The following is a 26695-nucleotide window of genomic DNA, read 5'->3' on the forward strand; positions in this document are numbered from 1 at the left end:
GGGTTGTAAATTAAGTAGTGAATAATTGCGAAAATAGTTAAAATAAATCTTACAACGAAGGGCACTGTCGTGCATCACCGACTGAGTGCAGCAAAGGGGGAGGGGAAGGTAAGGAGTGCAGGCTGCACTTGATAGAGTTATTGCAGTAGCCATAATGTTGCCAAATGCTTCATAGAAACGTAACGATTTCCTCTAAAATGGCGAATATTAGAGAAAAAACTTATTTAGATTTTTCAAATCTCTCCTTATGATCTATTACTAATTTCATTTTGGTGCAGATGTTACCATCCACCCTGTATAGGCATAATGTCTCATTAATTTAAAAAATAATAATATTCATCGTTCAGGTACTGATTTAGAAATTTCTGACAGTGGCCAATTTAATAATAATAATAATAATAATAATAATAATAATAATAATAATAATAATAATAATAATAATAAAAAGGTAAAAAAAGTAAAGGTATCCCAGTTACACGCCACGAAGGCACTTGGGAGGCATGGAGGTAGAGCCCCATGCTTTCCATGACCTCGGCACTAGAATGAGGTGGTGTGGTCGGCACCACGCTCTGACCGCCTTTTACCCCAGGGAAAGACCTGGTACTCAATTTTATAGGAGGCTGAGTGAACCTCGGGTCCGTTCTGGAAGTTTGGCAACGAGAAAAATTCCGTCAACACTTGGAATCGAACCCCGGACCTTCCAGTCCGTAGCCAGCTGCTCTACCAACTGAGCTACCCGGCCGCCAATAATAATAATAATAATAATAATAATAATAATAATAATAATAATAAAAAGGTAAAAAAAGTAAAGGTATCCCCGTTACACGCCATGAAGGCACTTGGGAGGCATGGAGGTAGAGCCCCATGCTTTCCATGACCTCGGCACTAGAATGAGGTGGTGTGGTCGGCACCACGCTCTGACCGCCTTTTACCCCAGGGAAAGACCCGGTACTCAATTTTATAGGAGGCTGAGTGAACCTCGGGTCCGTTCTGGAAGTTTGGCAACGAGAAAAATTCCGTCAATAATTGGAATCGAACCCCGGACCTTCCAGCCCGTAGCCAGCTGCTCTACCAACTGAGCTACCCGGCCGCCAATAATAATAATAATAATAATAATAATAATAATAATAATAATAATAATAATAATAACAATAATAATAATAATAATGCAATGATATAGATAAATACATTATAACAATCATATTGCAGCATTCCCGAAAAAATATCACCTCTTTTAAAATGAGGATATTGCCCCCTTAGGTTACTAGTCTAAAATTAGTACCATTGCCTTTAGGGAATGGGGAGAATGCAACTTACTGTAGATAAATAATGTAAATCAATTAGACATTTCTTTACATCACAATTTAATGAAATCGACGGCGATTCTTCCATGAAGGATATGAGGATGATCCTACAGTTTAATTTCGTGCCTCTGAGGATAGAAAACATTTAATTCTAGATTTTGATTTTCAATGCGTCCTGACGTAATAATTTTTTTTAAGCTTCCATTTTCTGTCGTGAGTTGTCGCCACTGCACAGCTCAGAAATAATTTCCGAGGAACCATCCAAACATCTTACAGCAAACGGTTCTTCTAGCAGTGATGTTAATGGATAGGGGAGGGTATGGCTTGAGTTTAAACGCGTGTGAGGATATAACCCTGCATCCTAATACTACGAATCTTCTTTCTGGGTGATGAAGATCCTGTCAAAGACTACAATAAGAATTTTCAATGCAGTTCATTGGTCATTTTAAAAGAACAGAATAAAAGAAATAATAAATAATTTAAAATGATATAATATAAAAATAAGATCAATAAAAATAAAATTACATAAATAAAATAAGCTATAATGAATACTGCAGCAACAGCATATGATCCATTCCATCATTTCTATCCTGGCCTTTTTGAGGTCATAAATTAACGATTGGAAGTAGCGGGAGTCCCTCGTGATGTGGTCAACATGATGCAAGTCTACCGATTATTATAACTCAAGACGAGAGACATACGTCCAATTTCTTTGGAAGGAAGATGAATCATATCCAATTCCCTGCCACGAATCGAATCCGGGTCTACTAGCTTCTTAGGCCTAGTCAGAAATTAACTTCAGATCAAATAAAAAATAAGTATTACGTTTTTATACCCTGCTCCAATGAATAGTTTTAAGGCCTAAAAGTATTCCACTGTCCCTAATTTTTTATGTTGTACAAGAAGTATCCTAACCTTCTACCTACCAGATTCTGTAAGTGCATTAAGGTGAAATTACTTTTCTCTCTACAAGAAAAACTGGGTTAATTGCTGTCAACAAAGATACTACCGGTTCTTATTTCTCAAGACAAAAAGTTCGCTATAATTAAAAGAACTCATGTTTTTAATAATTCATTACATCGTCATAACCCGAGATTTTACGTATCATGTTGGGAGTTTGGAGAGATTTTCATGCTAGCAAACCTGGACAGAGCTATCACTAATGTAAGAGATGGTTAAGTAAGAATTCTAGGGTGGGAATTACAAACAGGGAATCTTCTGTAACTTGACGTTAAGAGTGAAAAATGCTATAAATATTTTCCTGAGGAGAATCACCTCGAATTTGGGAGAAAATATGTTTTCTGCCTCGTCTTCCCCGAAATTATCTCACGGATCAGAGTGACATGTTGCCCCTTTAAAGAATTTAACCACATGTGCAGCGGCCTAACACTAGAAAGTTGCCTGGTCCGCAGATGGCTGTACGTTTGTGAAAATTCTGTGCTAGCCTTCAAGGCAGTTTAGAGTGGTCAATAGGGTAAGAAGTAATGCCACATTTAAAATAATACTGACTACCAACAAAATCACTTAGCCGAAATTTTTTAACCATTTCTCGCTCATGGTAAAGCTTAACGCTGACAATATTGTAACGATCTTTGCCTATCATCCCTTTTTTAAATTGGTTATTTCACGACGCTTTATCAATTGCTATGGTTATCTAGCGTCTGAGTGAGACGAAGATGACAATATCAACGAAATGAGTCCAGGGTCCAGCGCCAACAGTTACCCAGCATTTGCTCTTAATGGGCTGAGAGCAAACCCGGAAAACCTCAACCAGGTAACGTGTCCCAAACAGAATTTGAAACCACGTGTCTCTATTGATGAGAGAATTATTGGCAATTTGTGGAGACAAAAATTCTTGAATCATTCGGACATATCACTGTGATGTTACAGTAACAGATGTCCCATTATCGTTCTCAAACAAATAAGATTGCAAATGACGCTATTGCACACCAAACTATGGCTTGACATTGTGTAATGGTTCCTCATGCATTTCATAAGGGTTATCGAAAGTTTCGTTTATTGTTGTACGGTATCCAGAGAGATGAAAATGAGCTTCATCACTTATCAGCATATTGTGGACAATGTCTTCGTTAACTTCAACAAACAAAATTTGATAACACAATCTCAAGGAAAAAAAATGGAACTCTCTGCATCATAGTCCACAGTTAATTCCCGATTTACCACGAAAATCGTCTGTAGCTGCATTTAGATTGGCAACAGGCCATGATTATTTGGCCAAACACCTGCATAGATTTGGAATATATCAGTCCCCTAACTGCCCATTGTGCAACTCAAACCAAGAAATGGATTCGGAACACCTCAAAATCTGTGCTTCAGTGGCTGACCATGATAATATCTTCGAAAGATATTGAAGTTCAAGACGTCAAATGACTTTATTGCCAAACACCTGGCATTAGAAAAAACCAACAACAACAACAACAACAACAACATATTTAGGTCCAAGAATTGTTGGCAAAAAGTTATGCATCTTTTAATGTCTGCACTACTTGAATTTTGTATGGATAAGTCCTTGTAAGTCCTTATGAAGAATTCTTCATATACTGGTATTTGACAAGCCAAGTGAAATTACATGACGACGGGCAGAACTTTTAGGACTACGGATCATAGCAACTCTTGCGGCGTTGATGTTTTCCGGGGTACATACAGATCTTTGCTTACCTGGAGACTTTTTTAACGTAGAACCAGTTACTTCAAAGTTCTGAATCCAGAATTTTATAGCATGGGCTGATGGTATAGGATCATTGCGATGGATATTGTAATGACGTCGAAATAGCTGTTGTGCAACAATGAAACTATCATTATTTTTGTAATATGCCTTAATAGGAAAAGCACGTTGTTCACCTGTCCAACCATCCATTATAAACAAATGCTATCGAATGAAGAATAGATTGTTGCATGTAACAATTAAAATACCCGACAACATCCGAAAAGACACGAATCTCAAAATCGCCCGTTTCATTGGCTCACCTTGTATAAAGACGTGGCTAACGAGACAAAAATTGGAGTCACGTGGTTATCATGGTCTAGTCATGGCCATCTTGACATTCGCCTAATATAAATACATGTTCAAAGTTCTAAAAAAAAAAGAAGAAGAAAAAAAAAAAAGGAATTTCTATATTAAACTTATGTTAAACGTGCATCTATATATATAATTTGAACTGGTAATGGAAATTACGGGAAAACGACTGAACGGATTTTAATAAATGGCCCCTCATTTTGAAGCTTGGAACTCAAAGTTTTTCAGAAAAAACAGTAGTTTTGAGTGAATTGTCAATTTTTCAACATAATTTTCCTATTTTCCAAAATCCATCTGTCGTCAGTTTTGAGAACTAGCTAATTGCATTTCAGAATAAAACAAAACACACACTACAGTAAACAATATTACACGAAGGCCATGATCTGCAAGAATGCTGACATATTTAGAGCTCAAATTAAATTGGTTATTAAAAACTTAATTTACTAAAAATAATTTACAGGTTCGATTCTGTGGTGTGTAATTTTCTGGGTACAGCTGTGTATTGGATATTAAAAACTACAAAACTTGAGGTAGTTTGATGACATTATTACCATTATAAATGAAATATTATTGTAGTTAATGCCATGATGTGACTATTTTTAATTAATTATACATATTAATGCTATATTGATGATGTGAAAGTGAAACGTTTTGGGGTTATATAAGTAGATGTAGAGAATAACTTAAATTAGATTTTGATTTCTATATTTTACTGAGTGGCGGCTATATAGTATATATAGTATATGTTACTGAAAGCTATAAAACTTACGTAGGATAATAATATTATTAAAAATCAAATATTTTTATAGTTATTAATCAAGTGGGGTTGGGTCTTTTTCATATATTTAATGGCAGTGTGGTGTAGATATTTATACGCGTGGTTCTCTTCAGTATTGGCTCGAGAGAGAGTATCTTTCATTATTATGGAAGCAAATAACTTTCAGAATGTCTGGTATTCTTCATTGAAAATAAATCTGAAAAATGTTTATTTGAACGTCTAATGAACTTAGTTTGCAGCATTTGCTGCACAAAACACTAGTTTACATATAACTTTGTTCAATGTTGGCCATGTTATGACTAAGAATGTGACGTCGTGCTGTAGTTCTTTCTCGTTAGCCTCGGCATAAAGGCGATAAAATAGTGATATTAAAAACAGATACGGAAGTTTGATTCCTTGTGAATTTTCATTTGTCGTGAAATGAGAAATTAATAAACAAGATTTTTCTCTTGCCACTAAAACTTCTCCTATGTTCCATTCTTAACTTTGGCCTATAATAATCTCATATTTGAATGGCAAAGTTATATAAAAATTCCAATGTAATTACGAGCAAGAAAACACTGAAGAAATGTAATAGGCCCTACACAGGAATGCATTGATAATAGTGGTGGGGAGATTATGAACGAGTCGTTCATAATGAACGAATCATTGAACCGAACGAACGAATCATGATTCAGTAAACGAAATGAATCGATTCCTTCCTGAATCGAACGTCTTCTCGGTTCTCACTCGTTATGAATCGTTTTCTACATTGAATCTTCTGAATCCAGGTTCCTTATCGGTCCGCTCATAAGCAGATGTCTAGGTCCGCCCAGTAACAGACGCGCTTGTTTCATATGCTGCGATATTTGCGACATCTGGTAGCTGGTTAGAGGAACTTTGTTAAAATCAGCAGTTATTAATCGCATAGAACGATGTATTTAAGTTGTCAATGCCATCCATGTTTGGATATAATGAATTGCTAAAGTAGAATATCTGTTTCATTAATGTTTTAAAAGGGATAGAAAATAAAAGTGTTCGCATTACATCAACTATTTATTGTTTACTTACCGGTACCATTCCAGCTTAATCCAATTATGATGGTCTTAATTAAACTTATATAGGCTAACTTGTTCATATCCGTACGTCTAAATTAATCACATGGATACGAAAGCTAGTATCCCTTATCACATACTTAAAAATATATATATTTGATCTAAACAATAAGACAAAATCGCCAACCATTTATGAAATATAGAAAATGTAGCCCACCATAAGTTTAAAAATATCAAGTTAGGCCTACAGGAAAATTCAAAAACAAAACTTGTGAATATTATAACGCATAAACTGTACCATTTGTATAATATTTTTAGACAAAAAATGTAAAAGAGATAGCAAAAACACACACGCCAATTAAGTAGACTTTCCTGGATTTTTATGTTTTATTAAAATTTTCTCAACTTCCTTTTGGTGTTCAAACTGTAAAATCTGTGACCTGTTTAATAATTTTATCTCTACTTTTCATTACCGATGAATGATTATGTAGCCTGAATATTATAACTTTATAACATTAAAGTACAGTCACATAATGTAGGAGATATTAAACTTATTTTATATACCGGTACCCATTTCTCTATCTCTTTAAGTATATGTACTACCATGTATTTAATACATCTTTGCAACCAGTGGACGACTGTGTTAATTTACCAGTAATGCAGTGAACTGCAATGTGCTGTCATCTAGTGAGCAAAAAGTGAACGTGAAGTAAATACTGTAGTAACGAATGAAAGGTATCGCTGAATAGAAATGAAGATCCAGTGTGTAATTCGTTCATACTTGTATTGGAACATCTGTGAATCAAATGAACGAATCGAATGAACGAATCATTTTAGGGAATTGTTCTTACTGAACCGATTCTTCAAACTGAATCGAACTTCCCATCTCTAATTGATAATAATTCGTTTCTTATTTCCTATTGAACAGTTTTCGCTGTAGTGTAGTGATGTTGTTGAATAAATAAAGAATGCTGGGGGAGTAAAAGTGAGAAGCGAGGAACCCCACTGTAATAAATTTGATTGTTGAAGATTCGCGCACGAGCAGAGTAGGGTAAACGGTGTAGTACGTTTCGAAACCTCTATTACCAAGGGAAATTAACAAAGGATAAGCTTTGTTCTTTGATTTTAACATTTTACGGAAGACTTGAGTCTTAATGGAAAAATCACAAATACTTCGAAGGGAGGGTTGCAAGTTGCTTCGCTGGGGAAATGAAATAAAAATATAAAAAAAACCGGATATTTATGGCGGAAAATGACCCAAAATCGGTCAATTTAACAACTAGAATCGCAAAATTTCCCTTCACGCGTTCATAATCCAAATGCATTCATTATCATCACATTAGCCTTTGATTATTCACCTGGGTTCTGGATATGAATTTTCCTCTTGGGATGCTTACAAATTATTTACATCCATTAAATCTGCTTTGACTATTCGTCACTTGGGTACATTCGAGCGCGCCAACATATCGTTTTACTAGAGTCAGTAAATTGAGCCCCTAACCTCAGCAGAACACTGATGGACTTCTTGACCCACTCTAATGAACATGTTACAATATGTGTGCAAAATCTCATCAGAAGTCGGTTCAACGGCTTGTGGACATACAAGACTACTCAACTGTGGTACCCTTTTCGGGGTACTTTTACCCATTATCTCACCCACTCATCCATTTATTCAATTAATAACTTTCAATAAAATCCTTTGTATTCGAGGTCGTTTCCGTTACCTCCATGGGTATACTACTTTACGTGCTCGACCAGAACCTCTGTTATTACCTCTCTACAGGAAATTGCGTTCTTTTATGTTTTTATGTTACATCCTACCCGGCCATAAAATGGTCTGTATCTATTACGGCGGTATGAAAAACAAAACAACTGAGAATAATGCTAAGATCATGAAGGTTATACCCATAACGAAGGGAAGTCTTAAATAATAAAGAGGTGGGGTGCGTTCGATTAGAAAAAAAGAACATAGGAAGCCGTAAGGTAGCAGATTCGTGAGCCGTTTCCCTCCGCCAGCTACCGGCCGAGATCGAACTGCAGTAACTCAGCTTCTGGAGTGTAATTATCAGTGGAACACGCCGTGGTCACGCCTACACCCCAAACCCGCACCTTCATTTATCTGCTGCACAGAATCGTCAAAGCGAGTGGGTGGAAATGTTGAACAGAGAAATACTATAAAATTTCAAATTCTCAAAATGTGTCAAATGTTATATCTCTGCTTACACTGGTGCCCTTTTTCACATAGTATTATACCCTGCTATTTGATTTCTTTTATTAGTTCTCGAAACCTTTGTTGGCAACTGAAACATTTCAAGCTTGGAAGCGAGTCACTAAAGCGTGTCTCCACTATTAACATTTAACAACAACATGTTAAATGTTAAATTGTTTACCGTTAACATCCCAACGTGTTGATTGAACATGTTAATGCTAATTTCATTTCACACTTTGTCCACACTGTTAAACATGTTAAACTTGACTTTCTTTGCGTAGTCCACCATAAACAGTCTATGAGATTTTAATATAGATAGTGTTTTATTTTCAAACCTTGGAGAATGGACTCAGATGATGATATGACTTTTGTAGTTGCCTCTATTGCTTGTTACAAGGCTTTGAAAAGGAAGAAAATGAGAATGTGGATGCGGCAATATCTTAGTAAAAGACACAATGCAGGATACATTCTAAACCAGCTTGAGTACAGTATCGATTTGGATTCAAAAACTTGCTGAGAATGTCAGAACACGATTTTAATATAGTGCTACAAAAATACTCCCTGTTACATCAAAGAAATACACAATTTAAGAGCAGCCATTTCATCTCAATTAAAAGAATTACAGCGCGATTGATTATCATAGGACCTACGACACGATAGATGTTAAAGGAGTGGATAATATCGTATAATTATTCTTTCCGAAGTCTTACGAACATTAACATACATCACCAAATACGACCATTACTGACGTCAACATAGCATTAACGTCTAGCATACGACGAGAGTGCAAAAACTCTCTATTGTATTCCCGAGAACAGTTAAATAATAATTCCAGTTCTCTAAAACAGTCAGCCTTCTTAGTTTTGCCCGTGTATTCTTTTGCAGACACATCCCACAAACAAGGTCTTTCCATCAGTGCATTAATTTTATTCTAATGTATTTTCTTTCGTCCACTCCATTACTTCGAACAACTTACAGCCAACACCAAGGACCAATGATAGTATAAAAATGATCAAGATACGCGCCACAAAATCGGAACTTATAGTTGTTGCTATGGAAACTGTACGAACTTTGCCGAACTGTACCGACGCTGCACGAGCAAATGAATTGACTTGACATGTTTTCCATTTCTGCTGGAAAACACGCCAACATGTTAAAAGTGTTAAATTCAACATACTTAGTTAACATGTTAAGTCAATTGAGACTTGAAATGTCCATATACATGTTAAATTCAACACGTTGTATTTAACATGTTGTTGTTAAATGTTTAATAGTGGAGACGCGCCTTAACAGCAGATCATATATAGTCAGTACGAGGATAAATGTTCATCTTCCCTCTTGCTTAAAAAAGTCCCTTGTGCAGACGCTTGTATTTCCCTATTTTGACTCTGCTGACATTTTACTGACTGACCTCTCCAGCGACAACAAAACGAAACTTCAACGTGCTCATAATAGGGATATCCTGAACTAGCACCAACAGATAGCGCACGTGTACTATGAGGGATGCGCTTTGCGTGTGCATTTGTTTTTCGGTATATAAACATTGAGGATATACGTAGTGTATTAGTATATTAAATGCTCTTAAAAACAACTCAAAACGACAAATTTTTGTTATGTTCCTATATGTAAAAACCAGGGAAAGCTTTTTGTCTTCAATCAGGTCCGAAATATATCGAATATATGCTTTAAACCTTAAAAAATATAAGTAATAAAATTGGGCCTCGAAAGTGCTAGCTATTAAGTAAAAGTAACTACTTCAAGTAAGGAATTGTTGACTACAGTTTCATTTTGGAAGAGGAAAAAGAAAAATTAATAAAAACATATACAACCTCGACAGCGAGCTATGTTAGCTTAGATTATATGCAGTAGTTGTAGGAGTCTCCGAATTTTACGCCTGCAGTAAACTCTCGATAAACTGGAATCCATTTCGTGAATAATGTTTTTAATGTGCTGTACCCTAATTATTAAAGCCATGTTTTAAGTTCAAATTTTCAAAATCATCCCACACAGTATTCAAAACTGCATGTCCTTAACCTTCAAAACACACTACTAATTGTGATACTACTGCGATCATATTATATCATCCTATTAAAAATTGCATTTGATCTTTCTGCAAGTACAGAAAAAATACAAGGAATTCAATCTCGATAGTCTCTTCCCTATAAAGAAACACACACATTGGTGGCTGCATATCCTGTTTTTAGCGTACGTTCTTAAATACTAATTATTAAAGAGGGCAATATTCACTTTCGACATATTTCCTATTTTTTATTCGTGCATATTGTTCTCAAAGTTCTCGTTTAGGTTCATGAACATCGAATTTACTCGTATCTATATTCTGCATACTGCAGATTTCCCCACCCATCTCGGGGAATCGCTCAATATTATACAGGTTTACGTTATTATTTATTGTAAATTAAATTAAATTATGAGGTAAGAAAATATTGAATTATATTAAGTTATATTAGGTTATACAAAATAACTGTAAATATAATTTTGACACGCACAAAAAACCAACAAGCGGGAAAACGTAATCAATTGTAGCATATGACAAAACGTAGCCCTACAACATGTTGCGCCGCATGGAACGCTTCTGCCATCTAGCGGTAACACTTCGCATAAGATATCCCTATTTGTGTGTACGTTTTGTAAGCAATTTTCGTAAATATGATCATATTACCCCATCCCTGGAAGCAATAAGTTGGCTTAAACTAGATAAGAAAAGAAATTTACATTCACTTCTCCTTCTCTTCGAAATCTTGAACTCTTCTATTCCTTCGTACCTGTCGTCTCGCTTCACTTACCTTTCTTCCCATTACAATCTGAACACACGTTCTCGCCATGAAACAATACTAACAATACCATCCCATCGCACCTCCTCATACTCATCCTCTTTCACAATAGCCCTGCCAAGACTCTGGAATTCGCTACCTGCTAGCATCAGGGACTGTCGAAATAAAATTGACTTCAAACGCAAACTTACTACATAGGCACTTGGTCAGTAATTGAGACTCGTTCAGACATGGTTTCTTGTAAATAGTTCTCTTAATCTATCACAAAATATCTCAATATATGATAATTTCACCACTATAGAATTTTGTTATTGTAGGTTTAATTTGTAATTCAGTAAATACAAAAATATTCTTTGTTCTTAACTTCTATGATAAATTGTCTAGCTTTCATTAATCAGGTAATCTTGTCGTACTTTAATTTTTATTGTAATTGTAATTGTAATTTTATTCTTGATATTATAGTTGTAATCCCCTGGTAGAGGGGCAGAGAAGGCCTGATGGCCTTACTGTATCTCTACCAGGTTAAATAAATAAATTCTAATACTAATACAAGATTAAAATTGCTTAAAATTAATTGATTTAGATCATACAACACACATTTTTTATTAGGGAATTGTTTTCGGCTGTTTTCTAATATTCTTGTTACAGATACACCTCCAGTTTTGAGACGATTTTTTGCCACTAATCACAATGATAAAGCTGTCGCAGTTCTCATCATTACAGACTTCTTGCTAATATCTATGAGCAGAACACTATTACCAACAGAAGGGATTATACCACAGTCTAGCATATACAGTCACGAAGCTCGATACGTAGGAAATATGCATCCATAGATAGTTGCTGATCGCTACTATCGCCTCATCACAGACAATGCGAAATAGTACCGGCACAGTCTATTGTTCCTAGTACCCTCGTCAACTCAAGCTGCGTGACTGTATATACTAGATTCTGATATAACGTACACTGGACTGCAAAAGAAACACCGAGTCGAAGTCTCTATCGATTTTAAATATTATCGTGTTATGAGGACTTCGCTGTATGTACAGTAGTTTGCAAATTAATCCGAACAACGTAATTACTTATGCAAAAACATTCAAACGGGGAAAAAAAGGATCTAAGACATAAATCAGTAATCTATGTGGCCTCCCTTGTTCCTAATAACAGCTCTGAGACGATTTGGCATGGATTCCACTAATTTCCCACAAATATTCTTCATTTCTTCATCGCGAAACCATACACCAATGAGGGCAGAAATCATCTTCTCCTTTGTAGAACAATCCATTTTTTTGCATTCTTCTTTTGCAAATTAACCAAAAGTTCTCAATGGGGTTGATGTCGGGTGAGTTGACTGGCCAGGGGAGTACCTGAATATGCTTCTTGTTGAAGAATTCTGTAGTTTTTCTAGACGTATGGCATGGTGCCAGGCCTTGTTGGAACACACCTCTGCCATCCGGAAATGATTTTTGCAGCTGGGGTACGATTCTGGTTTCCAATAAGTGAATATATTTGTCAGAATTCATCATTCCCTTGATAGGTATTAATGCTCCAGGCCCTTCATGTGTAAAACAACCCCAAAACATTACTTTAGGGGGGTATTTGGATGCTTGTTGGAGGTGAGCTGCTGTTACTTTTTCGGATCCTTTCCGTACGTAAGAAACACGGTGGCCGTGGATCTCGAAATGAGACTCATCGGAAAAAAGTACATTCTTCCAGTCATTCACTGTCCAGTGTTGATGTAATTTTGCCCACATTAAGCGTTTTTTGCACATAACAGGGGTTAGCAGTTGCTTCTTAATAGACTTACGAGGCCTTCGTCCAGCTTCCAAAAGCCTACGCCGCACTGTTGTGACGTGAATATTCGCCCCAGTGGTAGGCATTAACTCGCGGGTTAAGTCGACAGCAGTTAGTCTATAATTTAATTTGCTTTTCCTGACAATTAAACGATCATCTGCAGGTGAAGTCCTCCTTTTCCGGCCACAGTTTCCTTTTTTTCTGGAGTGTGATGGATCCAGTCTCCCTGTATCGTTTTATGATCGAATTAACAGTAGCCAAACCGATGTGACATTCTTAGACCGTTTCGTGGAGTTGTATCCATTTGTGAAGACGACAGAATGTACACAGGATTGCAGTATTAAGTCTTCAACACAACTGAAATGCTTATAAATACAAAACGACAGGCAAAATGTCACATATTAAAAAAAATAATAACGACAGACCTTCAACAATGGAATTACACGTACTACAGATGTCAATTAAAGCGGTATGAGCAGCTGTGAGGCCAACAATGACAGAAAATGTAAAAATATCTCGTGTTCGGATTAATTTGCACGCTACTGTATGAAATAATTATACAAACACATCTGAACTGGTCTGAACTTTCTAAAAGTTTGTATTCCATGTAAAGAAAAAATGTGTAATTAAATGTTATAATTAGATTCAATTTTAAGTTCTGTTTTTATATTTATATTTATAATAAAATTAATACTTTTTTATTACTACAATACGAAACTTAACTGGCCGTATACATCGATTGTAACAATGACAGCATCCATGGATAATAAGGAAGGCTGTGGAATACCATATAAACTGCAGTTTCACTATTTTCGTGCAATGTTCTTATTAATGTTGTAAAATAAAGGTATATGAATAATTTAAAATCAATTCATATTAAATAATAACGTGAACATGTTATAAAAGTCGTATATAAATGTTGTTAAAATCTAATCTCAGATAGCTTTCCACCTCATGTTTGTTGAAATCCTCAGAAGACGATATAATCACAGTCCAGTATATACAGTCACGAAGCTTGAGTTTATGAGGGTACTAGAAACAATAGACTGTGCAGGTACTATTTCGCATTGTCTGTAATAAGACGATAGTAGCGATCCTAGTGGTTAGCAACTATCTATGGCTACATATTTACTACGTATTGAGCTTCGTGACTATATATACTAGACTGTGATATAATTTCGTATCGGAATTTCTTTTGCAGCTCAGTGTACATCAGTCGTCATGGTTATGAATCACGTATCGCTAAGAGATGGCGATTTCTCGGAGCTGTGATTTAGGAACTATAGTCGCAGCCGGAACCAGTGACAAACCTATCACAGCGACAAAATCACAGATCTTCAAATCACACCCCATCACTACTATCTTCTTCCGACGAGTTTAGCGCTGGACCTGAGGTATTCTTGCCATCGGTGCGGGGGGGTTGCAGGTAGATTCTTTTGTTGCTACAGCCAAGCCGAGCCGAGCGGAGTGGGAAGTATTAATCGTCCAAAAATATGCAGTCTTCAGTTTGTAGTAGTGTGTGAATATTTCATATACATATTGTTTACCTAGGTCTATATGGTTTTGTTATTAATATATTAAATATATTGTTGCAATTTTTGCTCAAACATCTCCCTGATGTTAGCTATGTTAATATTATATGAATTATTCATGTTAAATATTTCACCGTTACAAGTCATTTTTAAGGAAACATGCTATGGAAAAGTTTTTAGTTTTATTCTATTGGAATTTTAGAATATGTGTGATTGGTATCGTGAAAAACAGATTCCTATAAAGGCATGCGAAAATCATTTGTTGGTGATATCTTAAAATATAAATCAAGTAGTTTTACTTCTCAAGTGAGTTGAGCAGTACAGTAAGTTGTATTTAAATTAATTACTTTACAAATTTAATTCAATTCTACTAATCACTAAATCTTATAGCATGATTCTTCTTTTCATTTATATTATTGTAGTTGTATTATGATTTTTATTTTTATTTATTTTATTGTATTTGTATTTCTGATGGTGTGATGACCTTAACTTCACCAGAATAAGTAAATACATAAATAAATAAATAAATAAATAAATGAATGAATAAATAAATAAATAAATAAATAAAATTTTCTACAATATTTTCCTTCTCTGAACGCGTAAGTACGAATGGTTGTATCTCTATCTCGCCAAAAATACGTTAGAAAACTAATAGGCATACTGCTCTCGTAAATTGGGTGAATGTTTTCAATATTATCGTACTTCCTTCCAGACTGCCGCTGTCACTGTCCCCTCCCACTCCAGTACCGCGCTAGACTAGTCGGAACCGCATTCCTCTCAGCCCTAAACTCCTCAGAGGATGACAGTATCTGTGGCTACATATTTACTACGTATTGAGCTTCGTGACTGTATGTACTAGACTGTGATATAATTTCGTGTCGGCATTTCTTTTGCAGCTCAGTGTACATCAGTCGTCATAGTTATGAATCACGTATCGCTAAGAGATGGCGATTTCTCGGAGCTGTGATTTAAGAACTATAGTCACAGTCGGAACCAGTGACAAACCTATTACAGCGACAAGATCACAGATCTTCAAATCACACCCTACCACTAGTAGTAGGCCTGTACTTACTTGGTAGCGTGGATGAGCTCCTTGCGGCGGTAGGATTCCGAAGGGTCCGTGTGCTGGCGGCTCAGGTACTCCGCGACTTGTCTCGCCGGGAACTCCGTCTCGCAGACGTAGCCGAAGTCTCGCGCTAAGTGAATCGCCTCTCCTGCAACAACACGGATGTTCTCACTGAATTGGGAATGCCATTTTATTATTACTATTACCGTAAACTTATCCATTTCTCAGAAATTTTAATGATAATAATAATAATAATAATAATAATAATAATAATAATAATAATAATAATAATAATAATAATAATAATAATCTTAGTAGAATACGTTTGAGTTTAAAGAAAGCAGAAAACAGTACAACGTGGTCTGTTGTGACGAGAATCCAAGCCCCCTGCATACCGGTAAGGCATCATGTGACAAACATGTTCACGTCTGAGTATTTCTGACAAAGTAAATATTTTTCAACGCCTTTAAAACGGCACAAATATTAAGGATTTTGCTGGAAACTTTATTTATCTATCGATATATTCATTTATTTATCTATTTATTCATTCATACATTCATTAGCCCATTCATCAATTTACCCATTCACCCGCTCGCTCACTCACTAACTTACTTATTATTTATGTACCTTGTTTATTTATTTTTTATTTTGAAGATAAATACGAGTATATTCTACGAAATAAAAATTAATTTGTATTAACATTGTATCAGATTCACTTTTTATAATAAATTAATAACTCTTAAATACCAATTCCCGTATGATTGATAGATTTTTTTTACTGTTCATAATATTCCTTGTCTTTCAAGCTTTACCAAGGGACTTGCTCTGCGTGTTATATCCAAGTAGATGAACACTGAATTTCTCCTATATCGACGGCGGAGTATAATGGATTATAAATTTGAACTTAAGATATAACAAGAGATGAATTATGAAAAATCATGTAAATAAATAAATAAATAAATAAATAAATAAATAAATAAATAAATAAATAAATAAATAAATAAATAAATAAATAAATAAATAAATAAATAAGTGAATAAACGAATAAAAAACAAACGAATAAATAAACAAACAATTATTTTCATTTAGTGTTCTGTCCAGGGGCAAACCCAGTTTTCTCCAATCTTTCCTATTTTCTACCTTCATCTTTTTTCCTCACATGATCCATTAAAAACAATGAAAATAAATAAGTAAATAAATCAATACAGTAAATATATATGTCAGATAGGGATGAAATTTATAGTCACGAAGCTTGAGTTGTGAGGTTGCTAGGAATAAAAGACTGTGCAGGTACTATTTCGCATTGTCTGTAATGAGGCGATATTAGCGATGCTAGTGGTCAGCAACTATGTATGGATGCATATTTACTACGTATTGAGCTTCGTGACTGTATAGACTAGACTGTGGTAATATTCCGCACTGAAACTAAAGATGGCGTTGGAATATGGACTCGTACCACGGAAAGAAACTTCACTTTCTGACTCTTTATTCGTTGAAACAGGTTGTGTATTGTTCTTCTCTTATGACACGATGTTTGGATATAATTTTACAGTGTTTAGCTAGTGAAATTCGAAACACATGAGTGTTCCAATATTTTCCATTACAAAATATAGGCTATGACTTGGCAGTTCGATAATGTTTTGTATTCAAATTTTAGATTTAAGGAATCTCTTTTCCGTAGTTGAGAAGTCCTTGGATAGCATCTGCGTAGCTCAAAATATAGAGCGCTTGAATAGTGATGAAGAACTGAGCTTGGCCAAAGTCTGCTTAGGCTCGGTTTCTTCAACCTTTGTTAAAATCACCTAACATAGCGTTAATTAACTATAAGTTAAAAGTATGAATTGCTGTTAAAAATATTGCGTTTCTTCAACTTTACATTTCGCATTTTAACATTCTGTTTGTTAACTCTCGTTTAGGACCAGAGATTCTAGAGTTTAACCATAACCTATAACCAAGTATAGGCTCACTTCTGTTTTCTGAACTCTGACAATTGTGATTCTCGCTTGTTTCCGTTGTTTGATTCAGAGAGGATAGAAGTCTTTATATTCTCTCAGGTTTGATTTCTGCTTCTTTCCTCGTCTGTATCACAATAGCGTGGAGCGGTGTATTGGTGTTGCTGTTATGAAATGGAAAACACCGGAACAAAAAGAAATCGTGAGACTAATTTCTCTTCGTTCGAAAGAAATCTTCTGCTGGAAATTGTTTCGCAGTATAAACCAATTAATGAGAATAAACAAACAAACGGATCTAAGTTGAAAGCGAAAAGTGAGGTTTGGCAGAAAATAGCCTATATCTTTGTATGAACTTCTGGTCTGTCAAATCACAGAAATCAACCCCTCTGTTTATGTATTCATGGATATCATTTTCTAAATAATCCAGATATATAAGTTCAGCATCTAACACACCAGCCATATTGGATACTTCTATGCTAACAGAGAGTTAAATGATTTAACTGCATGAAATTGGGCAGTTAAATTAACATAGGTTTTGATAGACTGTTAGTACTAACAGTAGTTGAAGAAATGTTTCAACTGTTAAGTTTACAGTTAAAATGGAATAACACACTGTTATAATTTAACAAAGGTTGAAGAAACCGGGCCTTATTGTTGTTTTTTTTTTTTTTTTTCGTTTTCCACCACTGTAAGGCGAATTCCAGGTAATCTCTGGGCGAATTCTCGGACTCATGTCGCCAAATACTATCTCGCTATCACCAATTACATCGGTGTTATATGACCTCCAATTGGTACGAATACAACATATTAAATAAACGATTTTAAATGCTTTAGGCAGATTGAGTTTTAGTCAGTACCCTCAAAACAGGGTTACTCGGTGAGACTTACATATGAGCTATTCCATCTCAAAGCGACCGAAATATAGAGAAAATTGACCTTACAATTTCTAAATACAATAAAACTTTTTTTTTGTACGTAGAGAACTGTTATACAATGCTTTCTGCAAAGTTTGAGGCATCAGAACTTCATAGTCTTTAAATTAAAAATATTTAAATTTATAGTATTTTCATAAAATTTGCAACTTTAAACTGTTGTAGCTCCGAAACCTTCCACTCAATGATCAAAATCATGATTTATTTTGATGCTGAGAAATTAAAGTTTATATTGACATATAAACAGATTTTCTTGCTTTTTATGGAAATGGAGAAATTTAGATTTTTCCTCATTAAGACGCCTTTGCCAAGGAAAAAATATTTTAAAAATATATAGTTAGATTCCACATTGAAAGTACAAATAAACACATATTTTTTACTGATGACACGTTGATAAGAAAGTATTGAAAATATCAAATAAAGAAAATAAATAGTACGCGCGTGAACTAACCAGCTGACTGTGAGGCGGGAGCTAGCCGAGGTAAGCAAGGCCAGGAGACATAAACACGTGATGTGTCGTCTAGCAGTCATGGCTGTGCTAGCTTTATCAGAGGTTTTCACAAACACAGGAGTAAAATGACGCACAACGCTCGCTTATCTTCAACTCTCGGTCACTGCGTGCGGTACTGCGCCATTCAAGTCTAGGCGTGTGAAAATAATGATTTAATACTGATTTAAAGTATTAGGGTGCTACTCATAGACATTTCGCTAGCCCGCCCTACGAGCGTGCTAAACAGGATTCATATCATATCATATCGCTACCATTGATTTATGAATACGAAAAACGTTAGCTCGCTGATCATCCACCGGAAGCCCGCGCTAAGAATGTCTATGAATATGGCCCTTACTGATTTAAACTATCATACTGATTTAAACTATCTACTGATTTAAACTATCACTGACTACATTGTTACTTCTTTCTTTAGACATCATCCTGATAGTGCTGTATTTTCAAAATTGTCTCATAATAATTCCTTTCTATTATCTAATATTATTTGAAATATATTAACATCCTATGTATTTTAGCTTAATTCTGCTACATAGTTTGTATTTCAGTGTTCAATTAATAGTTCATAGTATTTTGTTGTTTAATTCGTAAATAACTCTTGTATACATGTAACTCTCATCTAAATCAAATTGTTGAATTCTTTGTAAGTTCATGCATATGTATATATACTTTTTGCTGGTTGAGTGGAAGAGAAGGCCTTACGGCCTTAACTCTGCCAGCTAAAATAAATTATTATTATTATTATTATTATTATTATTATTATTATTATTATTATTATTATTATCTATTTAATACCCTCGAAACTTATTGCCGTACCACTAACCAAACAATGCCGAATCCCTCTTAATAATGCAAGGTTTTTTCTCAATATTTTTTTACATTTTTACAAATTGGCAAAAAGCCTAAAAGTAAGTAAAATCAGATTATCTGTTTCTCTGTATACAATATAAATAGGGATTACTTCTTAACATAACCTACCAAATGTCAGCTTCAAAATAAGCTCTCGTTCAATGTTCTGCAGTAAATGGTTCCAGAGTTCTGAGCGCTGAAAGAGGCTTGTTTTAATAAAATATGCTAAATTTGTCGCTCAATAGTACGAAAACCGTTTGACTTTCGATAGTATATTTTTGAAAATTCACTCTCCTCAGCACCTTGTATAAATAGGGAAAAAATTAGAGTATAAAAAAATGCGAGGTTTTTTACTGATCGATTTCATATGGAATAGCCCATTTGGATTATCTTCATGTAAGGTCTGTTTCTTTTGTAGCATCGAGGGGAAAAAAAAATGTTGGTCGGATTCTGTCAGAAAACGCGTGTTATAATCGAAGTGGTTCGTGTCGGTACAGCCTCCAGTATGTTGACTTCCAGTTGCTACTCGCACTTCCGTGAGAAGGAAGAAACATGGCGCAACAAGACAATAACAATAACAATCATTACGTAGACTGAACAATCTCGAGCCAAACCTCACCTTAAAGCCCCCGAGCATCCCCTCCTCGCGGTCCGGCTGAGAACGCCACCTCGTAACAAAAGTGTAAATTGACTGAATTTCCCTGACCTATAATGGCCGCCATTTAGAACCCATTTATCCCGGCCCAATCATACCCAGTCTTCTTTTTTTTTGCTGCAGCATTCTTGCGGACGTGCATGCGGTGTTACTACTTCTTAACGACGTAACAATCACAACATGGGGGGGGGGTGAGGTGATTCCTTCCAAGATATGCTGTATACGCATCCAATAAGAGATGCATAGAGAACAATATTCATTGCTATACATGACGTCATTAGTTCTATTAAATAAGGACGCAAGGAAGATGAGTACAGCAGTGTTTCTCAAGCTTATGTCAACTATGTCACATTATTATTATTATTATTATTATTATTATTACTATTATTATTAGTTACCGATATTATTATGAAGTCGTCGTCGTCATCATCATCATCATCATCATCATCATCATCATCATCATCATCATCAAGAATTTCTTCGTTTTAGACCATGTGATCTGTAACGATAATCTAAGAAAGATGGCCTTGATCCTTCCATCGATGTCTCGGTCTTCTTGATCTATATACTGAGGCTAATCTTGGAAGTCTCTTCTTTTCCATTCTTTGTACATGGTTCTTCCACTGTTGTGCGACGCTGATATAACCTCTGCAGTTGCGAGCGTCGTTAAATAAAACATAACTTTTTTTTTCCACTGTTGCTGATATTGCTGAATATCTTCGGTTATACAAGGAACTTGTAATGTTTTTTCGGATGTTTCTTCTTCTTCTTCTTCTTCTTCTTCTTCTCATTATTATTATTATTATTATTATTATTATTATTATTATTATTATTATCATTATCATTTTTTTATTTCTTCTCAGAATATACGAATACATTTAGATAGATAGATAGATAGATAGATAGATAGATAGATAGACAGACAGACAGACAGACAGACAGACAGACAGACAGACAGACAGACAGACAGACAGACAGATAGATAGATAGATAGATAGATAGATAGATAGATAGATAGATAGATAGATAGATAGACAGATAGACCAGACAGATTAGATAGACCAGACAGATAGACAGATTAGATACACAGATAGACCAGATAGATAGATACATAGATAGATAGATAGATAGATAGATAGATAGATAGATAGATAGATAGATAGATAGATAGATAGATAGATAGATAGATAGATAGATAGACAGATAGACCAGACAGATTAGATAGACCAGACAGATAGACAGATTAGATACACAGATAGACCAGATAGATAGATACATAGATAGATAGATAGATAGATAGATAGATAGATAGATAGACAGATAGATAGATACATAGATAGATAGATAGATAGATAGATAGATAGATAGATAGATAGATAGATACATAGATAGATAGATAGATAGATAGATAGATAGATAGATAGATAGATAGATAGATAGATAGATAGATAGATAGATAGATAGACCAGAGAGATAGACAGATTAGATAGACCAGATAGACCAGACAGATTAGATAGATAGATAGATAGATAGATAGATAGATAGATAGATAGATAGATAGATAGATAGATAGATAGATAGATAGATAGATAGACGGACAGACGGATAGACGGATGTATGGATGTATGGATGGATGGATGGACAGACGGACGGATAGATAGATAGATAGATAGATAGATAGATAGATAGATAGATAGATAGATAGATAGATAGATAGATAGATAGACAGACAGACAGACAGACGGACAGACGGATGTATGGATGGATGGACAGACGGACGGATAGATAGATAGATAGATAGATAGATAGATAGATAGATAGATAGATAGATAGATAGATAGATAGATAGATAGATAGATAGATAGATAGATAGATAGACAGACAGACAGACAGACAGACAGACAGACAGACAGACAGACAGACAGACAGACAGACAGACACACAGACAGATAGATAGATAGATAGATAGATAGATAGATAGATAGATAGATAGATAGATAGATAGATAGATAGATAGATAGATTTCAATTATACATCTTTTTACTTTTGGAAGAAATTTCATTAGAGTAGCTTAATTTTATAAGTTACGGTATTCTTTCTTCCGTCCAATATTCACAATATGTTTTCTTCCTTAAATGTCAAGCAAATTCAGCATATTACTTTTCTAGCAGTATGCAATAGTTAAAACTATTAGTTTATAATTCTTTTCTACTTTTTAAGGTCATAATTAATTTCATAAAAATTCTAAATAACATAAACACAATGGTAGAAATACAATATGCTTATACTCATTTTGCTGATTATTGTAAAGATGACTGTCATGGTGAATTCTGGATACAATGTTACAAACCAAAATGTAAACTGTGATACCATAAAACTTGCCAAGGATTTTCAAATAGTGCTAGACCAAAACAATTTTTATGTTTAAAATCTAAGAATGAGTAAGGACTATCACACCGACAAAACAAATAATATTGTTTAACTTAATAGCTTTCATTTTACAACTTGCATTGGACATGTGATTTCTGATCCTTATTTGGCTCCCAGAACCAATTGTGGATCGGAAGGAATAACCTAAATACCATTATGTTAACCCTTAAATTGGCAAAACTTCATTTCCCACACTAGTTTATTAAACCGTGTCGGACTGTAAAGAAAACAACTATCGCAATGTCCATGTTTTATATGTCGTCAATATTATAGTATTGTGAAATTTTAATTACTGTATTTTCCTACCAATTTTTTTTCTATTGTACTATTAAAATTATAGCATATTAACCTGTCGTAGCCTATAGGATACTTTGCTAATTTAAGGGTTAAAATTGAAACTGAAATAACTTCACTTTCGTGACCCATTTGTTTAATTTCTTAAATGTCAATTAATGATACACACAATTTAAATTATTAGTGTGGTGATATTACGAAACTGATTATGATGCTGCTGATAATAATAATAATAATAATAATAATAATAATAATAATAATGATAATAATAACCTATATATAATTTGAAATGGTAATGGAAATTACGGGAAAACGGCTGAACGGATTTTAATAAATGACCCTTCATTCTGAAGCTTAGAACCCAAAGTTTTTCAGAAAAATAGTAGTTTTGAGTGAAATGTCAATTTTTCAACATAATTTTCCTATTTTCTAAAATCCATCTGTCGTCACTAATTGCATTTCAGAATAAAACAAAACACACACTACAGTAAACAATATTGCACGAAGGCCATGATCTGCAAGAATGCTGACATATTTAGAGCTAAAATTAAATTGGTTATTAAAAACTTCAAGACTTAGTAAAATTAATTTACAGGTCTGATTCTGTGGTGTGTAATTTTCTGAGTACAGCTGTGTATTGGACATTAAAATCCTCAAAACTTGAGGTGGTTTGATGACATTATTACCATTAGAAATGAAATATCATTATAGTTAATGCCATGCTGACTATTTTTCATTAATTATATTATAAATGCTATATTGATGATATGAAAGTGAAACTTTTTGGGGTTATGTAAGTAGATGTAGCGAATATCTTAAATTAGATCTTGATTTATATAATTTATTGAGTGGCGGCTATACAGTATATGTTATTGAAAACTATAAAACTTACGTAAGATATTAATGTTGTTATTAAAAATAAAATATTTTTATAGTTATCAATCAAGTGGGGTTGGGTCTTTTTCATACATTTAATGGCGGTGTGGTGTCGATTTATATGCGTGATTCTCTTCAGTATTGGCTCGAGAGAGCGCAAAAATTAAAGGTTCCTAAGGAAAGACCAATAGGTATTACTTACTGATAAAATAAGAGGCCTACAAGATTTTGTAGCCTCCCGATCATTTCATCAAGATCTGTTAGCAGGATAAAAAGATTTTACCCTTTACATTTCAAGGTAGTTTACGAAACATGCAGCAGCTATATCAAGATGCTATGTCTATTGTTCGAAAGCATAGCAAACCTGACATTTTTTTTTAACTTTCGCCCACAATCTGTAATGATCTGAAATAGCTGCTGCTTTTTCTCCCACATGAAAAACGGACTGATCATCCTGACATTGTTACTTGCGTTTTCGCGTTCAAACTAAAAAAAACTGAAGGTGGATAGGTTCAAGAAAAAGTATTTGGCGTAAAAAACCATTCAGAGCGAGTATGTTTCATTATTATGGAAGTAAATAACTTTCAAAATGTCTGGTATTCTTCATTGAAAATAAATCTGAAAAATGTATATTTGAACGTCTAATGAACTTAGTTTGCAGCATTTGCTGCACAAGCTACTACTACTACTACTAGTAGTAGTAGTAGTAGTAGTAGTAGTAGTAGTAGTAGTAGTAGTAGTAGTAGTAGTAGTAGTAGTAATAATAATAATAATAATAATAATAATAATACTTACTTACACTTACTTACAAATGACTTTTAAAGAACCCGAAGTTCATTGCCGCCCTCACGTAAGCCCGCCATCGGTCCCTATCCTGTGCAAGATTAATCCAGTCTCTATCATCATACCCCACCTCCCTCAAATCCATTTTAATATTATCCTCCCATCTACGTCTCGGCCTCCCTAAAGGTCTTTTTCCCTCCGGTCTCCCAACTAACACTCTATATGCATTTCTGGATTCGCCCATACGTGCTACATGCCCTGCCCATCTCAAACGTCTGGATTTAATGTTCCTAATTATGTCAGGTGAAGAATACAATGCGTGCAGTTCTGTGTTGTGTAACTTTCTCCATTCTCCTGTAACTTCATCCCGCTTAGCCCCAAATATTTTCCTGAGCACCTTATTCTCAAACACCCTTAACCTATGTTCCTCTCTCAGAGTGAGAGTCCAAGTTTCACAACCATACAGAAGAACCGGTAATATAACTGTTTTATAAATTCTAACTTTCAGATTTTTGGACAGCAGACTGGATGATAAGAGCTTCTCAACCGAATAATAACACGCATTTCCCATATTAATCTGCGTTTAATTTCCTCCCGAGTGTCATTTATATTTGTTACTGTTGCTCCAAGATATTTGAATTTTTCCACCTCTTCGAAGGATAAATCTTCAATTTTTATATTTCCATTTCGTACAATATTCTGGTCACGAGACATAATCATATACTTTGTCTTTTCGGGATTTACTTCCAAACCGATCGCTTTACTTGCTTCAAGTAAAATTTCCGTGTTTTCCCTAATCGTTTGTGTATTTTCTCCTAACATATTCACGTCATCCGCATAGACAAGAAGCTGATGTAAACCCGTTCAATTCCAAACCCTGCCTGTTATCCTGAACTTTCCTAATGGCATAATAATAATAATAATAATAATAATAATAATAATAATAATAATAATAATAATAATAATAATAACTACTACTACTGCTACTACTACTACTAATAATAATAATAATAATAATAATAGTAATAGTAATAATAATATACAGAAACACTAATTTTTCGTTGTAAAAATACAAACTTCTTTGTTACATACCGTACGATGAAAAGGCTTTGAAAATGGACCAAGTTCTAAATACTCAATTCTTAAGGGCATTTCGAGATGCGGATAACCGCTTTATAGTGGAAGCTGAGAAACTTTGTCCCTGAACAAGGTTTCCTGTCGAGGACTGTGTGTCTAGCTCATTTTAATCACACACTGAGCACTGTGGACGCAGAAGAAACTTGGACACAACTAAGCTGAAAATCACTTCAGCTCTCTCACACCGTCCAAAAGGAACAGAGAAGCTGCTTGCTTTATTTATCCATCACAGTGATCACAATACGCGGACTGCAGCTAAAAACAGTCTGACAAGTCAATACAATGGATATGCCGGCACGACGTTCTTGCGTCTCTCTGAAAATGGAAATGGGTAACGATGCAACGTAAAATTAATTAAAATACCCACATTCCGACTGGCGAGGAAAAAGTAAACAGATGTACGCACGTACTATCTCGTAACTGATACAGTCATCTTGTCATCTTTGTCTCCGATCTGTTACAATTACCGCAAATTATCAGCAAACTGAGTTCTCAGAATTTCAAGCCACGAAAGATAATAAAATCCAACAACTCCACTCTACCTTACACGTACTCACAATGTTACGCTGTATACTTCTTTATTCGCGCATTGAATACATCGCACCATTGTGTTTTAATTCCTTCAGTCTTATTAAGATATTCATCAAGTCTTTAGGACAAAAATCCACATTTTTCTCCTTAATGTTTTTCAAACTTTCGTGACATGATTCTTGGGAGTAAACTAAGCAATATTATA

The 26695-nt window shown here is 34.7% G+C and overlaps 1 protein-coding gene across 13 annotated transcripts in view; it reads right to left on the reverse strand.

Annotated features, from left to right (window-relative positions):
• Positions 1-26695, reverse strand: part of TfAP-2 (transcription factor AP-2) — a 978986-nt gene that overhangs the window by 16463 nt on the left and 935828 nt on the right. For all 13 annotated transcript variants that reach the window (XM_069820017.1, XM_069820019.1, XM_069820016.1 and 10 more), the window contains one exon: positions 15550-15691. In XM_069820017.1, the coding sequence (XP_069676118.1) occupies positions 15550-15691 (142 nt within the window). The remainder of the gene's footprint in view (positions 1-15549; positions 15692-26695) is intronic.

This window comes from Periplaneta americana, chromosome 3 (genome assembly GCF_040183065.1).
Source record: "Periplaneta americana isolate PAMFEO1 chromosome 3, P.americana_PAMFEO1_priV1, whole genome shotgun sequence".
Taxonomy (NCBI): Eukaryota; Metazoa; Arthropoda; class Insecta; order Blattodea; family Blattidae; genus Periplaneta; species Periplaneta americana.